Below are 18168 nucleotides of genomic sequence, written 5' to 3'. Positions count from 1 at the left end.
TGGTGTACAGCTATGCAAACTTCAGCAAGCATCAGAGCACCTGGGGGCTTCTTAACACATATCACTGGACTGTACCCACAGAGGCCTAGATTCACTAGATATGGTGGGGCCACCAGTGTGCATGTCTTATAAATTTCTAGGTGATACTGATGCTGCCAATCTGAGAATCACATTCGATAACTACTCAATCAGATTATCATCATCAGATTAAGTCATGGTGAGTGTAAATGTTTTTGTTTTTCCAGAGCATTTCTCACACTTTCTGAACCTAATTTAAGATTTTAAAAGCCTCAGAATAAATCAAGTTTAAAGACGTGTGCGTTTTTTACTTTTAAGTCTGTTTCCTTATCTTCTGGGGGTTTTTTGTTTATGTTTGTTTTTGTTTTTGTTTTATTTTACATCACTACTTCTCAGATGTGTCATTCTTACCACAATTCTCCTACGGATGTCTGGGCCTTAACTACTACTCCTGATAGATTGTTTCTTTCCCCTAACCAAATTTACCAAGACTTTGGATAATATACTCTTGTGACTATCATGCAGGTATTCTGAACCTTGGTCTCTATAAAGAGTTTCTAAAATCTTTGCCCTACTACCAAACGTTTAGTCGGAGAAAATCTTACGAAGTTAAATTTGCCCGGCTATGAGTCTGTAAAGCCACTAGAGGGCGCAAGACTCACAGGAATGGTTTGAAATAGACACCTCTGGAGTAGACTTCAGCAGCTCAGAGTGATGTACTCTCCTCAACAGCAATTCAAAAACCTGCCCTAATTCCTGTCAGGTTAGGTTCCTCAAATAAATGAATTCCTGTCCTAGAGGAAAGGCTTTTTATGGGCCTATTTTAGACCGTTAAAAGCCAGAAAGATTAAGAGAAAAATTACTGTCCTTGAATTTGGACCTTGAAACGAGCGCTCTAGACTTTGTAGCTCAAAGTGGTCCGAGGACCAGCAGCAGAATCACCTGGAAGCGAGTTAGAAACGCAGACGATCAGGCCCCACCCCAAGTTTTCTGAATCAAAATCTGCATTTTTAACACAATCCCCAGGTGAATCCAGTACACTTTACAATTTGCGAAGCACTGTCATAGATTACTAAGAGCTGACCCTCTGCTTTTATCTTAAAACATTTATGCCTTTATTCTCCCTTTTCTATATCATCCCCATCCCCCAGGAAAACATAAAATTGACCTTAAATTTCCACTTCTCCTGATCTGTTAGAGATGCGTGTTAACATTTTTTTAAACAATTTTTTTTTCCCTGAGGCTACTTTGTGGGGTTCTTAAAAATGCAATTGAAATGTGCTACTTAGTGGCAGGTGGCAAATCATCCCACGATTAAGAAATTTTTCTGACAATCGTGGACTGGGGCTAAATGGTATCCAAACGGCTTGCGTGTTCAGTCAGTTCAGGCAGAAAAATGCATAAATTCAGTCAGAAGTGTCAGTCTGGTAGCTCTGTGAAATATATTCCTTAACCTCCTCTTGTCTTGGTGAGAACAGTTTATTTTTTAATTTTTTTAGAATAATTTTGGGGGTAATTGAGTTTATTTATTTATTTTTTAACTTAATGGAGGTACTGGGGATGGAGCCCAGGACCTCATGCAGGCCAAGCATGTGCTCTACCACAGAGTTATACCTTCCCCCCGCATAACAGCTTTTTATATCAGTGACCCATTCTCTGCTCTCTCAAACTTGCCTTCCTGGGAAAATCAGACTGCAGGTTGTTAAAGACAGACTTAAATTTATCTCCTCTCCCTTTCTACTTGTCTGTAACACTAACACACACACATACTCCTTTCCTCTTGAGTTAAATGTAACTTCAGCACTTCTCTTGCCTTAATGTTTTCCTAATTAGCTGTAACATTAAAACCAGCTGCTACCACAGTGTTTTTTACTTTTATAAAGCATTAGAAGATTAATTGACTCATTATGTAGAAACAGGAGGATATAAATTTAGAGGAGCATTTTGTTTAACTTGGGTTATAAATTGCAGCTCATTTTCTTTATTTATGTTTTCCCTCCCCTTTACAGCTCTCATAACTAAGGGCTTTTTTGTTTTAGTCTTATAGATGATGATGTCTTTGTTTCTTTAAAGTGAAATCAATTCGGCATCTAGATACCGGCTACTGAGTCAAAACCGAAGCTAGAGTTGTAAAAGCCACTTGTCTAGTCTTTGCTTGTCAAACGGGCCGACTAGACCAGGAGCCAGAGGGACCTGGCTGTACCCCTGCATTCACTGGCTCTGGGTTTCAGGCAAGTTCTCAGCCTCTCTGAGCATGACTTCCCATATATGTCAAACGGAGCTCCAATTGTTTCTACCCAGCTACCTAACAAAATGGCTGTAATGATAACATGAGATAACATATCAAGTATTTTAAATGCACTACACAAATAAAATGAATAACTTTTACTTAGCTCTCCTTATCTCAGCATGCACAAAAACCAGACTGCTCACCTGTCTTCACACATGAAGGGAGCAGGGTAAGTCTCTGCGACTGCCTAGTCATTGATCCTGGGAGATCAATGCCATAATCATAAAACAGTTAACATTTATTTAATTTTTACTGGATTCCAAATGTTTTATGTAGGGAATTAATAAAAGTATTTATGGAATGGTTATTATTCATGCTATATATATTACTGATGCAAGAGATATGGAACGAGTTGGTTAAGACATTTCAATGGGGTTTGGCTAACGACTTGGCATGCATTCTTTTATTTGGTCTCACAGCAACCCCATTAGACACACACCATATACTTATTTCCCCTGTTTTACAGATGAGCATACTAAGGCATAGAAGAGAGGATTTACAGAAGTTTGGCTTTAACTCAGGTTTCTGTGGCTACAGATTTCATAATTTTTAACCTATCTGCTTTATCGCCACCCTCTCTGGGACTCAGCTCCTATTTTATAGAAAGAATGTTCTTTGGCGCTTTTATCCAGCTCCAAAATGCTGTGATTCTGCATCTTGCCTTTCCATGCCCTCACCCTCCACTCTGTCCTCAAGAATTTCAGAGCACAGGTTAGAGTCCTAGACCCGGGAGTAAGGTACATGTGGCCGTGGAATGCAAAGGAGACAAAAATGAGGTCAGATGGCATCTGAGGACAAATACTTCCCTTCAAGATGCAAGAGCTCATCCCCACAAGACTAGAACAAACCAGAGAGAAGACAGAAGAATCTAAGATGTTTCCAGGAATCCACTGCTAAAGGACAAGCCATGTTTGTACCACTGTCAGACCAGCCTTCAAATAACCTCAAGGGCCCGGTGCTTGTCAGTGGTGGCATGAATGTGTCCTTGTACAGTGGCTTTATAAGACCGTCCCCAGACTTGCAGGGATAGTCATCGGTAACTGGGTCCTACTCACAAGTCATGATTCTCTCTGAGAGGCACTGGATCATTTGTTATGAAGAGTGGACTGATTGTCTGAATGTCTGAGTGCAGGATTGGGAATTATGGTTTGCAGTCCTAGGAGCAGACTCACAGTTTGGCTGAATTTCAGTAGCAGTAACATTCTGTGCCATTTATCGAGTACTAACTGAGTATTATTTCTAGTCCTTAAATAAGTCTCCAAGGTGAGTACTACTACTCAGATCTTATAGCCAAGAAAGCTAAGCTTAGAGAAGTTACTGACCCTAGATCACAGGTGAGTTGTGGAGCTGAGTTCCAACTCCAGTCTGGTATTAACATGCCGGAATTTTCTCCAGGACATTCTGCTCCCTCTTTCAGACCTCTCCAGTCCCTTCAGTCCCTTAGAGTACTGGAGTTAACGGGAAGATTTACTCATCCTGAAAGGCTGTGTGGGGCCAGACATGAGATCTTTCCATGAATTTTTATTTTGATATCTCTACCAATTCAAGAAAAAAGGCAAACAAAACAAAATAAAAGCATCAGAGCTGAAATCAATACAGGAATAATATTAAGCTGTTCCCAAGTCAGTGCTTAATCATAATTATCATTAAATAAATATTTAATAGAACTGTCATTACTAATGTTGTAGAAAGTAATTGGTCCAATATGGCAGGAAGTAGTTGGTGGTTAAGATGCAAATGAGGTATTCCTAAAGCCTGAAGCAGAGATACATTCTAGTGACAGGCCAGCTGCGTCCTCATAAGTAAGAAGGTTTAGACTTAGGGAGCAGAAAAGGGAGCTTGTGTTGATAAAGAGAAGGTCATGTCAGCCAATTAATGGAGGGACTCATAGATGGTGGACAGGGACTGGCGAGGCTTGTCTCATTTTATAATGTGTTGTACATTTAAAACACAATGATTAGGTGCTTTATTGACCTATATGCACATATATGTCACATGTGGTACACCCAGACATTAATTAGCTCAGTAAGGAAGGAGGATTTTCTGGCCTGACCCTTCTGAATCCCAAAATCTTGATTGACACAGCCACCTGGGATCCATCTAGGCAAGATTTCTGTTTTTTCAACAAGGAGTTGAAAGTATTTTTAAACTGGGGACTATAAAATTTAATTGAGAATTGCTCTCCATGGAAAGAAAACATGTGAAGACTCTATGTATAAATATATAAATTATTGTAATATATATCTGCATCAAATTTCACATACAAATACTAAATAGTGAAGTTATTAACATCAGCATCCCATCACACAGAACCGGTGAGACCCTCAGGTGTGACAAGGAAGTGTCCTGGTCTCAGTCTGGCCTGGATTCTCTGTTCTCTGGGCCCATGAACCAGAGCCTGTGACACCCAGCTGCAAACCAATCTCAGCAGTTGTCTGTCTGAAGTTGCTCTCATTCTGACTTTCAGGTTACTCTCAGCAAATGCATTTCTCAGGTCGTTTGCTTCGTCCCAAATGCAGGCTGTGGTTACTGATGATCTGGGAAGGGACACTTCTGAATGCGCGGCATCCCTGTGTAGCACTGGAATAGCAGTGTGTTCCTCTAGCCTGCTGTGCACCATCCAAGTGAAAGAGGCTGATTTTTGGTGAGAGAAAAAAGTCTCCCACATTTCCCAGAGTCATGAACTTCAGGACTACTCTGCTCCTGAGTACACACTACTATTACTACTATTAATACACACTGCTCTGAGTGTGTACTAATATATCAATAAATAATGGAGAGATTTATCGTTAAAACTTGAGAAATAATTCATTTGCAACATTGACCTCTCTTCACTTTAAATGTTTCCAAAATAACCTTGATTCCTCGTTATATTATCTATTCTTTCTGAAGGATCTCCAGTGCCAGTGGGTATAGATGTCCAGGTTGAAAGCATTGACAGCATTTCCGAGGTTAACATGGTAAGTTTCTCCATGAGACACTTTTTTCTGAAAGGGTAGGGTCTCAACGGTGTCAAAATCAGTGGTGTTTTAATAGATCATCTTGATCGTGTATGTTATTTATTTTTCCTACTTTGCTTAATAAATTGGAAGTTGCTTTCCTCTCTTATATTCACTTCTTTCTTTCCTTGTTTTCCATTCTCATTCCTTCCCTCTTTTCCTTCTAATGGTTTTACGGTGGTGGAGCACTGAAGGACATCGTGGTATATTTAGCTGTGTGACATGAACCAGGAACAACTGTACAAGAAGAAAGATGATCATAATATATGTGAAATATGAAATCACAGCCATGAGTCCTAAACCGTAAGATGATAGACAGCTGAACCTGGGTGGATGGACTCTTTCCAAATATCTCAGTCGATACTAAATTTGCTTATCTGTAGACAAATAATAGCAGGATAAAAAAAAAAGGATTTCTAAAAACTCATAGGACTAACAAGTTAAATTAAGAAAATATTGTCCATTCCTTTCTTTTTCTAGAAACCTAGAAGAGACTGCTGTTCTTTCATTTTGAATATCTGTCATTTTTATGGAGTATTACTTAAACCCATTGTCCCTAAAACTTTAAAGTGACCAATTGTTACCATATTCAACCTTCCTTTTAGCCTTTTTCTGTCTTCTTTGGCAGATTGCATGCCTTACTTTTTTGTTTCCTGTTCCCTAACCCCCAACTCAGTTTTACCATTTTTGCTATTTTTATGTTTTAATATCCACTACCATAATTTCCCCATTTTATTTTCTCTATTCTTACTTTAGAACCACCGTGTCTACATAATTACCAGAACCATTTTTCATTTAAAACGTTTCCAGGTCTTATTGAGATTTTACTTTAAGAAATAGTGCTTCGTACCACAACTAGCTTCCGCGCACAATCACATGCATTATAGATGGAATTCCTTTTTACCTTCTACTGTTCTATTAATTTGTTCATGTTTTAGAGTTTTGTGTAGCCCATTTTAGTATTTTTCTATGCCAAATAAAAAGTGCTTTATAGTTTCAAATTTACAATGTCCATTTCCTTGTTGTTACCTAATTGGTGTATATTCTTGCATTTGAATCACTTTCCTCCTAATTTTGTTCTCTTCAATTGTGCTGTCTTTTCCATCATCTCCTGTAATTGCATTCCTTTTATTTCCTATCAGACTACACTGTGAGCACCTGTTATTGACAAGGGCTCTCACGGGTACTAACTGGTAAGATGCAGCTCTGAGTATGTTTTGGTTTTGGTGGTGGTATCAGTTTTGGCTTTGGTCCGAAATTTAGTTTTGTTCCCACCTCCCCACAAAGCATTAGGGAGTTTGTGAGAGCCATCCCGGGGGGCCTGTGCCCTGCAGTGTGCCCTGGAAACCATGCCTGGCTTTCCTCTTCATTCGTCCTGCTTTATTCACTGATGTTTCCTCCCTGGTGCCCAGGGTCATCTGGGGTTGCAACCCTTGGCCAAATGCTTATTGTCTTTCATTTTCTACTTTGACTATGGAAGCTCATTTTGAGGTGGGAGGGGGTCAAAAATAAAACCAGGGAATACCTCCTCCGTGACTAGAGAGGGTATGAACTACTTTCATTTCAAACTCTATTTTCCATCTGGAAAGGTTTAGTTTGTTGTTTATACAACCTAGTCATTTCGTGTACATGGTTATGCACATTAATCCTTGCATTTCACCCCCCTTTCTGGAATCTTTTACATGTAGGCTTTTGTGAAATTTTCAGAAGCTTTAGGGTACTTTTTGGAATAAAAGTATTTTTGGTATATGAATTGTAGCTTATATATAGTGTTTTCCATAGAATTCAGTTTTGAAATTTAGATTCTATTATATTATTTTTAGTATGCAAATACCGCAATTAAAGATAAAAATTTTTTAAAGAGAGAGAATAAAGTAGGGCTCTCTTAAGGAAGCAGGACCTAGAAAAATATAAATTACTTAATTGAAAGATCAAATAACCTTTTCATATATACACTTAGTATTTTTATTGATAGTGATTCTTCTAACCAGTCATTACGATCCGAGTGATAGCTAAAAGAAAAATTATAACACATAAAAAGTCCAGAAAAGTCAAAGCAAAATCCTCTATGATCCGACATCTCATTTTAATCTTCAGTTAATGTCCTTCTGGTCCCTGTCATTATCTAAGTCAATATTTATTTCAGTTCAATATCAAGCCTTTAATGAAACTTCCTTCATTTTAAGCACCAATACTACCAACTACTCGAAAATGCCTTGGTTAGAAAGCGTTGGCTCTTCTCCGAACAAAAGTGGCTTTTACTGATATTTCCTTGAGCATCTTGTGCTCCAGAAGTAGGCTCTCAGTTCCGCTCTCCTGATATAATCGCGAAGTCATCCCTGAATGACCCAGTTTGCATCTAAACTTCTCACTGTCTGTACCCCGCAGCCCCTAAAACGACCTCATCCCTCTCTGCTGACTAAGGTCAGCCTTGGTACTCAGTATCAGCAAAAACAACTGCGTTCTCCACGCCCAACTTGAAAATGCTCTCTAATTATCAGTGACCCCCAGTGTTGGCCTCTCTTGCTTCTCATTTATCACTTTCCCACCCTCCCTTGCCCCACCGTGAATTCACTTTCAATCCCTTTCAGTTTCGCCCTGCTCTCCTCCCAACATGCTGTTCAGCCTCCTTCTCATGATGGTGCCAAGTAGCCGTGATGCTCATACATCACTGACAGGCACCAGTGTCGGCCACGTGCCTTCACAGGCTCAGTATTTGCCAGGGCCCTTCAGATCATACTGAGTGTCTGATTCTAAATATATGCTTATTAAAGCAATCCATACGGTAACCCACACAGTTCCCTGTGTCATGGTGTTTCGGTGATGGATGAATCATTCTGTTTATTCACCCTTACCCTAATCCAAAACTGCATATGCCTGGTGCTCCCAGATTAACCCAGAACAATGATACAATATACCTCTATTCTGAAAAACAAAGGAGCTCACTGTTGCCTGATGACTTATTTGTGGTTTAGTGAGATTTACCCTTTGCTTATATAATAAATGTCAAAGTTCTGTCATACGTATTAGTTCAAGAAAAAAAAAACTGAGTATTGCTGGGAAATAAATGACAGTAAGAAGTAAGCAGTTGTGAAAGGTGAAGTACACTGTCGTTACCCAAACCTGTGACTTGGACCAAGATAAGAAAGTTTCTGTTCAAACAAACAAAACATTAAATGTAGCATCTGAGAGTCAAACAGAGCTCAAATTATTGACATAACCGATTTTTTTCTGCTAAAATAATGTTAACACAGCTTTTTCTTCTCATCCTTGCCTCCTTACAACTGGAATGCACGTTAACAATTGAAATCCCTGAGCCATACTGGGCCAGAGTCTCTGGGAACTAGCTTCTGGGGAATGTGCCATTTTAACAAATTCACAGGTGATTCTTTTGCACCCTTGAATTTCAGGACCACCATTTCATGGTATTCATTTCGTCTCTTAAGCTGAGGGAGATCAGTGTCTCTGTCCCAGGACCTCTGACAACATGCCTTCCACTAACAGCTGCAGTAAAGGCTGTGTCCAGGTTTTTGTGGGACTGTAGCTTCTCCCACGTGGGGAGGTCTTCTTTAACAAACACAATATCAATTTACAGATACAAAATCAAGTATAAAAGTGAGTATGTATTTATAGTGAGAAAAGAAATTAAAATAAAATACTAGGCCATGGGGTTTCAGGTCCCTTTCTTCTGAGATCTCTTTAGGTGATTTACCAGGATGCTTAGGTAGAAATGCTTTCCACTTATAACCTGTTTCCTTTCACCAACTTGACTACTTGATAGTTTTCAGAAACTCTCAACATTCACCAGAGTCCAGGTGAGGGAGAGGCTCTGTAACTGAAGCTCAGTAGCTTCATTCTAAATCTAAATCTGAAAATACAATAGAAGCTATTCACGTATAAGTCATTAACACCCGTGGAAACCAGTCGAGACTAATAGGGTTGATTGGTAATCCTGAACTGTGTTCCTACTGGCTTTGACGTGTCTCTTTTTCTCTCTGCCTAGGACTTTACAATGACTTTTTATCTCAGGCATTACTGGAAAGATGAAAGGCTCTCCTTTCCCAGCAAAACCAACAAAAGCATGACCTTTGATCATAGATTAATCAAAAGGATTTGGGTGCCTGATATCTTTTTTGTCCATTCTAAAAGATCCTTCATCCATGATACAACCATGGAGAACATCATGCTGCGTGTACACCCTGATGGAAACGTCCTGTTCAGTGCCAGGTGAGGAGCGCTGTTTGCTGCCTTTGGCTTTCTCATACCCCACCATCCACACCACAGCTGGTGGGTCTCACTTCAGGCTAAACTCACAGTATTGCTGTATGTAGTCATGCTAGAGCTTGGGGGCAAGCAGAAGATGTGATTTTTCTCTTGGTTCTAATTTCTAGGTTTTAAAGAGTGGTTTCCTATTCTAACTGTACCCACTCTGGGCATATATTGGAGAATTATGGACATCCTTAAGAGTCAATTTTATGGGTACACAAAACTGCTTTTCCTCCTTACCAACTCCACTCCACCCTGCACCCCACCAAGCCATTTTGGAATCTTGGATTAACTAAATAATTTTGTGAACTATCCCCATTTCTCACAGGAAGATCTAGTCATCATCCAGGTTACCCCTAATTTCTTCATTTAAAAAATTTTGAAAATTAAAAAAATTTTTAATTTAAAACATTTGTTCTGACACTATGCCATGGGTGTCCTCCATCTTTAATATACCATATCTTATTTAAACCTAATGAGTCCTGTGCATACTAAGTGGCTTATCTTAGGTAACCCAAAAAGTTTTGGTAAATCCAAGCAATTCAATTTTTTTTTGCATGTCTTAGAAATCCCAGAAAGATTCAGTAGTAAACTGAAAATAAAATAGCTCCCCAAGAGATATCCATGTCCTAATTTCTGGAACCTGTGAAGGTTACCTTATGTGGGGGGGGGGGAATCTTTGCAGATGTGATTACAATAAGGATCTTGAGATAGATAGGAAAATTATTTTGGATTATCTGGTTGGGACCTAAATGCAACCGTAAGTATCCTTGTAAGAGAAAAGCAGAGGAAGGATGTGACACAAGTGGAGGAGTGGAAGGCAGTGTGACCGTGAAGACAGAGATTGGAGCCCTGCAACCAGCAGCCCAGGAATGCTGACAACTGCCAGAAGCTGTAAGAGGCAAGGAATGAACCTCCCCCCAGAGCCTCTGGAGGGAACAGGGCCTTGCTGATGCCTTGATTTCAGTCCAGTGATAGTAATTTCAGATTCCTGGCCTCCAGAACTCTGAGAGAATAAATTTCTGTTGTTTTAAGCCACCACATTTTATGGTAATTTGTTACAGTGGAAACGGGAAAGCAATACCGAGTCTCTTTGTTCATCAAAAACACCTTGCTCACTTTAGTACAAAGATGCTATTACCAGACATTTCATAAAAGTTGCCCATGTTTTTTTAAAAAGTGCTATTAAAGGAAAATACTACTTTCCATAGGACTTTTAAATCAGGAGTAACATAGGACTGTAAGAAGTGTTGGAGTCAAGCCTCACTAGGGAATCAGAAGAAGACAGCCCCATCTGGCCGAGGAATCTACTGTTTTGTATTATTTTGATGAGAGGATATCCACTAAAGAATTGATTCAGTGGGTTGTCCTTTACTCTACACATTCCAAAGAAATGTTTGGCTCTTGCCTGGCTCCTGGGAAATAACCTACAAGCCCTTGGAATGTCCTGCCTGATAAGTGTGTCTTTATTTACTGGAGGCCTTGAGCCACACGGTATCAACTTGACCTCGGGAGGGGCTGAAGACTAAGGTCAGCCATAACTGTGTGACCAACCCTCAGTTAATACTTTGGACCCCAGGGCTCACGTATCTTCCCTGCATGTTGTCATGCATCACTGCGAAGAGAAGCGCCGTCCACATAGACCCACGAGAACAAAACAATGGGAAACTCGCTCCTGGTCTCTCCTGGAACCTGCCCTGTGCACCTTACTTCATTGCTGATTTTAGCTGGTCTCTTTCATTGCAGTAAACCATCATCTGTTAGCCTAACAGCTTTGAGGAGTCCTGTGAGCCCTTCTAGTGAATTGTTGAACCTGATGTTGGTCTTGGAGATCCCGAATACAGAAAGACTCAGCGATTTCAGCTGACGGCAGAGCCAGTCCAAGCCCAGAGCCAGGTCACATGGCCTCAGGCTGGGTTCTCACACCGTCTACGGACAGCGATTCTCTCCTTGACCAAATTAGTTTAGCCAGAATCCCCCATTCTCAACGTCTGATCACCCTCTGTATCTGATGAGGTTCCACATCCACCTACCCTGCCCCTAAACCCCAGGTGATAGCTGATCACCCTGGCCCGTCTTCAGCAAGAATCCTCTCAGGTCCATTTAGCCAGAACCCCCCAACCCCTGATGTTTCCTCTTGGTAATTTTCCATCCACTGACCCCCAACCCCCTGTTCCTTCGCTATAAATTTCCACTTGTTATATTTGGAGTTGAGCCCAATCTCTCTTCCCTATTTAAAAAATATATAGTAATCCTCTTAAATGGAGTCTGCCTTACCATTCTTTAACAAGTGTCAGGAATAATTTTTTCTTTCACAGTGCCTATCTGACCTCCTCGGTTGTTAATTTATTCACAGGTACTCTGAAGGAAGTAGACTCAAAGACTTCAGAAGTCCTTTCCAGCTTTAAAGTACCAGGAAGATGTCAAGATGAGTGTGTTTTGTGGCACAGTCATCCAGACACCTGCCTGACCTGGCATTTTGCTGCATAACTATCGGCAGTAGAATTCAACCCCGGCAGGAAAAAAAAAAAAAAAAGGTTCTGCTTCTCTGATTAACCTGGGGGCACCAGGGGTAGGAGCAGCTGTTGCTTTTGTTTTTTGCAGACTTGCTCAGGGGCCTTTTGTGAACCTCTGATCTGCTATTGTAGATACCAAAGCTTCTACTTTGAGGCAGGACCATAGTACAGCAACCTCTGCCTGAAGCCAAGCCAGGAAAATCTAGGAGGACATAAAATTTGGGGAAAAAATAATTCCTAATCAATATGCAAACCTTTTGACTTAATAGCACCTGAATTATGCATTTTGCACATAGGTCTATAACTGAAAATGCTCCAGGTTTTCCCCTCACTCCTGGAAAGATAATTTCCTCGAGTAAACTTGCTTTGTGAAAGAAACATTTACCCAAAGGTTTTTATGACCACCATTTCCAGCTCTTTATTGCTGGAAACCATTTAAAGTTTGGATTTTCCAAAAGGTAGAAAATATTTAAATCTATTGAAAAATCTTCTAACTTTGAAGTGTGTTTTTCTGAAAACATCAGAGCCAGAAAATACAGACGAAGCTGACCAGGAAGTGGTGAGATCAGAAGCAATTATTAGAGCAGGAATTCACTCATTAACTCTGTGTCTTTAGCAAATCACCCACCTTCCTGTGTTCGCTTCCTCATGGGTTACTTGGATGGAAGAGGCTAATGCCTGTTTTGCATTCGATAGGAAAGCTTCAATGCTGCATGGTTTATTTGACCATGTAGTTAAATGATCTGCAGTTTTCTTTTTCTCATTTTTTCTATAGGATAACTGTTTCGGCCATGTGCTTTATGGATTTCAGCAGGTTTCCTCTTGACGCTCAAAACTGTTCCCTTGAACTGGAAAGCTGTAAGTGCTACTCCCTGACGGAGTGAGTATGCGTGATTGGAACTCACCCTCACAACTTGTATATAAGTGCGCACACTCTTAACAAGCATTTAAACATCTTCATACAAGTTAAATATGTTTATCCAAAACAGCTGTGTGGTTGGTTTGTTTTCTACTAAGGATGATGGCAAATTTTCTCTCAAATGAGAAGATAGAAGATTCAAGGAAAAAATGCTTTGATAACTACATATTCTGTGGTTTCCACAATGGTTTTAAAGGGACATCTCCCTAGAAAAGTGTATTCTTACTAACATTATTAACATAGACTGACAGATTTGGAAAGCTCTGGAATTTTTGTTCCCATATGAATCCCAAGTTTCCATTAAGTGTTCTTGGGTTCTCCAGAAAAGTCCAGTTCTACACAAAGACCCCCTAATCAAAGTCCTGCCAAAGAACCAAGCTGGCTCCCTGTCAATAACTTTGACCCACCTGCTGTTTTTGACATGACATCTTGAAAGCTGACTGCAGTTTTTCATGATGTGGGTAAAATGCTGGGAATCTCAATGAATGTCTCCTACATAGACGCCTCTCCCCAAATCCATTATAAACTTTATATAACACTATCGATTTTAGAAAAAAATATTCTTTACAAGCTCGGCTCACTTTGGAATTTCATCCAAGAGAGCTACAGAACTGAAGGAGCCTAAAGACTCGGGGTCAGGCCTGTGCCTGAGAAGTGATGCTATGACATTGTTTAGTGCACACAGGCATGGGAGCAGCTCTTTGGAGAGTTTTAATGCATCATGTGGGCACAAGAAAAGTCTCCACACTATGTCAGTAGTCAGAGTCTAATTTTTGAAGGGTTTTTTTTTTTCCTTTTTGAAGGTGTGAGTATCATCAGTCTGTTGGCAAACATATTTGGCACCTGATATATATGTGACATTGTATACATGTCCCTGGGGATACAGAAGTATATAAAACATGGGTCATAGAACTCAGGGAACTAACTTACAAGATCCTATTCTAATTACAAGAATGCTATTGTCCTGTCTTAGATGCCTACAATGAGGAGGATCTAATGCTGTACTGGAAACATGGAAACAAGTCCCTAAATACTGATGAACACATCTCCCTTTCTCAGTTCTTCATCGAGGAGTTCAGTGCATCCAGTGGATTTGCTTTCTATAGCAGTACAGGTACAGTATTTTATGTGGACAATTCATCAGCATTTATTGAGCATCTATCATTTGCAAAGCACATGTGGAAAGACTTAAGTCCAAACAAGCATCCCATTTGGCCAAAAACATCATCCTTCATTTACAGGCAGCCTCTCCACTTTCCAAGACAGATCTTCCTCAGCTTACAATGGGGTTACCTCCTAATAAACCCATCCTAAGTTGAAAATACATTTACTACAGCTAACTTCCAGAACATCATAGCTTAGCATAGCCTACCTTAAACGTGCCCACAACACTTAACATTAGCCTGCAGTTGGGCAAAATCAACTAACACAAAGCCTATTTTATCATAAAATGTTGACTTTTTCCTGTAATTTGTTGAGTGCTGTACTGAAAGTGGAAAACAGAATGGTTGTCTGGGTGCAGAATGGTTGTAAACATATCGGTTGTTCACCTTCACGATCGTGGGGCTGACTGGGAGCCGTGGCTCACTGTCCGTGCCCAGTGTCATGAAACAGTATCGCTAGCCCAGGGAAAGATCAAAATTCAAAATTGGAAGTATAGTTTCTACTGAACGTGTATTGCTTTCACATCATGATTAAGTCAAAAAATCCTAAGTCAAGTCATCCAAAGTCAGGGACCAACCATCTGGTCACATTTCTGTCTTCCTCATGTAACCACCTCTAACTAGACATCTTGCTTCTACTCAGCCCCTGCAGGCTACTCATTATACAGCAGACAGGGTATTCTTTTGAGAACATAAAAAGCATGGGTTTTTTCCTGCTCAAAACCCTCCAGTGTTTTTCCATCAAACCTATGGAAGAATTTAAGCTCACCATGGCCTACAAGTCCCTACATGATTTGGCTTCATCTACGGTCAATCTGACCTCACCAGCCACTCCTGGCCCCTCCACCATACCTGCTCACCCCACTCTGGCCTCTTGTTTGCCTTCAAGCACACCCATCTCATTCCATCTGCAGGGCTTCTGTTTTAGCCCTTTCTTCTCTCTGCTTGGAATGCTTTTCTGCCATCTTTTTATGACCAGCTTCCTTCCTCCTTTTTCGCTCAGGACTTTGTTCAAATATCATCTCCTCCATGAACGCTTTCCTAGCCATCCTGTCTAGAAGAGTCTTCCCTCCTCACCATCCCCAATTTGTGTCTGTCTTCACAGCACTTACCCCTTCCTGAAATACGTCTCTGTGTGACTGCCTTATTGTCTGAGGGCCAGATACAGAGGCTGCAGGGATCTGTCTGCCTTGTTCACCATTTCTTCCCCAGCACCAGAAACGTGCCTGGGCTGTGATCGGTGCTCAATAAACAGCATCTGGATTGATCAATCAGGAAAGTGTGTCAAAATAGAAAACCTATTCAAAACTGGGCCTGAATGATATACTCCTTTCCATGACAGATATTTTTGTGCTGTGACAACATTTATCCAAGGCACCTTAAAAAATTGTTCTGGATCCCTATAGATTCAAGTTACAAAGGGCCTCCTCTTCCCTGGTTGGTAGCATTCTGGGTCATTTCAGGCAGAACCCGTATAAAACACCATTGTACATTCCTGAAGCCCTGCTGAGGCCAGAAAGCGTGCCACCGCTGCCGCTGAATTTCAGGGCTGACCTGGCTAGAACCCTTTTCCCTCCTGCACTTTGTGGTGGGGACTTTTCTCCCCAGAGCTGCGCCACTCTGTCCTTGGACTCTCTTGTTATCAAAAGCCTGAGTCATTAAGAGAGAAATCAAAATTTACATCACACAGAAGCTAAAGGACTTTCTAGGACCAATAGCTATGTCGCTATTTAGGTCCAGAAGAAATGCTGTATCTCACTCTGTTGTTTGTCTACATTGCTTGGGATTTAGCAGGTGATGCTATTTATTGTGATAATGCTTCCTCCTGCCTTTTCTGTTTATATAAGTGACATATTACTCGTTTTGATCATTGATCTATCCCTGGCACACAGTAGACACTCAATAGCTAATTGTTAAATAAATGAATGAATGAATGAATGGTAGATAATTTGGAAAGAATTCAGAAAAGTTTAAAGAAAAAGCTTTTATAATCCCACCTCTTGGAGATAAACTATGTTATTATTTTGACATATTTTCTACTCCTTCTTTTTCTTCTTTTCTCTCTTTGTCTTTCTCTATATAAGTAAATATAGGTATGTTTTTTATCAGGATTTTTAATGCCCTTAGTTCTAAAGTAAATTAATATTTAAACAAAGTAATGCAGTGAACAATGATGCACATTAAAGTATCATTTAGCCTTTTTTGTTTTACTACTGCTATGATGAAATAACTTTGGCACATGATAAGTTGTGAATAAACTTTGCAATATTTGAAGCTATTAAAATGTGATATATATGAAGCATAGAAATTCAAGAGTATTGTTTCCTGCACAGAATACATATAACATATATAATAACAACGGCAATGACATTTCCTCAGATCTTGAAGCCTAAGTATCCATTAGCATACATCCAGACAGTCTCTTAAAAAGCAGTTAAATTTCACTTCTAAATTCTAATTTCACCCACGTATCATTCTACTGGCTCCACTGTCTCTTGATTTGTGTTTGTCAGATTTTTTTAGCCCTACCAAGCAGTTCTGACACTAATTGATTTTTATCTCCTTCTGGTCATGTTTTAGAGTCTGCCTAAGGTCAAATAAATACTTGCACTGAAAAACTTTCTGCTCAGGAAGATGCTTTTAGTCGTTTTAAAATGTAGTAAAAATTCTTATCACTCCAATGTAGTTGCATTTTTAAGAAATAGCATTTTGATTTTTGAAGAAAACTGAAAGAAAAATTAGGTTCAAATATACATGGTTTTCATAATAAATTAAAATTTAAAAAAACAAGTAACAGAAAATATATATATATATAATCCCATATTTGCTATTTGTAAAAGTATATATATAGTTTTTTAATGTTTAGAAAGATTAATGATAGATACCTTTGAGAAGTAAGTATAAATATTAGGGAGGTTTTCAATTTTATTTCAACACTTCTCTATTTTTTAATTTGTTAAAATAGACATACTTTTTAATGAGAAAGATTAAAATAGACTCTAAGACTTAAAATAAAGTGTGTTGGAAGTTCTATTCAAAAATCAAGTCAATAATGATATCTCAGTTCATTCAACCATTTCTGAGGTCTCAGATCAACATTTATAAATTGATTTTAGTTAGTGATAGTTCTACCTCACATTTTCCATAAATTACCAGTCTACACAGAGCCAAATTCAAGTATTTTTCTCAGATTAAACATTCATTTCATCAAAAATATTTTATATTTTGTCTTCATTTCTATCACTAAAACAACTACCATCGCCACCATTCCCAAATCAGTGATACAGGAAAAAAAAAAAAAACTGTACTTGTGGCTTTGGTTACAAGAAGCAAAAGTATAGTTATAGTTGTAGACCTTTAGTTTCCATTTGATAGCTGAGCCATCACGTACTCACTTTTTCCCGTGTCATTGCCTTCACCACTGTCTGTCAATGTTAACAAGCAGGTGAGGGCTTCTGCCCCCTCATCCCTTTCAGAGCCCCTCAAAAGCATGCACTGTTAATTTAGCAAGAGAAAGAAATGACTCCTGCCCCTGTGAGATGCATTGAACAATTACTGTTTATTGCAGCTTAATGTGGTGGCTGAAAGTACAAGTTCTGGAAAGGGACTGCCTGAGTTCAGATCCTGACTCCACCACTTATTACAAATGTGACCTTGGACAAGTTGCTTAATCTCTCTAAGCCTCAATTTCCTCACCTTTAAGTTGGTTTCTACCTTGTAGGGTTGTGAGGGTACGTAATTTAATAAATTCCAATAACTTAGAATACTGCCTGCTATACTCAAAAAATATTAGCTAGTAGCTGTCATTATCACCCTTTTTATCAACATAATCATCCTTATCCTTTCAACACAAGTTGAGGCCATAGCATCAACAGGCCATTGAAGGTGACAGTCTCCAGGTATGAAAACCTTCTTGAACCTTGTGTTGGACTATCTCCCCAGTTACTACCTGTCTCTTCCACTTCCTGCCGCTCACTCTCCTGCCCTTTCGCTTTCT

General features: G+C 39.6%; 1 protein-coding gene across 1 annotated transcript in view; it reads left to right on the top strand.

Annotated features, from left to right (window-relative positions):
* Positions 1–18168, top strand: part of GABRR3 (gamma-aminobutyric acid type A receptor subunit rho3) — a 47903-nt gene that overhangs the window by 11614 nt on the left and 18121 nt on the right. Inside the window, exons 3-6 of the mRNA XM_074363231.1 lie at positions 5201–5268; positions 9311–9534; positions 12865–12947; positions 13982–14122. Of these exons, the coding sequence (XP_074219332.1) occupies positions 5201–5268; positions 9311–9534; positions 12865–12947; positions 13982–14122 (516 nt within the window). The remainder of the gene's footprint in view (positions 1–5200; positions 5269–9310; positions 9535–12864; positions 12948–13981; positions 14123–18168) is intronic.

This window comes from Camelus bactrianus, chromosome 1 (genome assembly GCF_048773025.1).
Source record: "Camelus bactrianus isolate YW-2024 breed Bactrian camel chromosome 1, ASM4877302v1, whole genome shotgun sequence".
NCBI classification, from domain to species: domain Eukaryota; kingdom Metazoa; phylum Chordata; class Mammalia; order Artiodactyla; family Camelidae; genus Camelus; species Camelus bactrianus.
The sequence above is the reverse complement of the archived record's forward strand: the minus strand, read 5'-3'. Positions and strand labels throughout refer to the sequence as shown.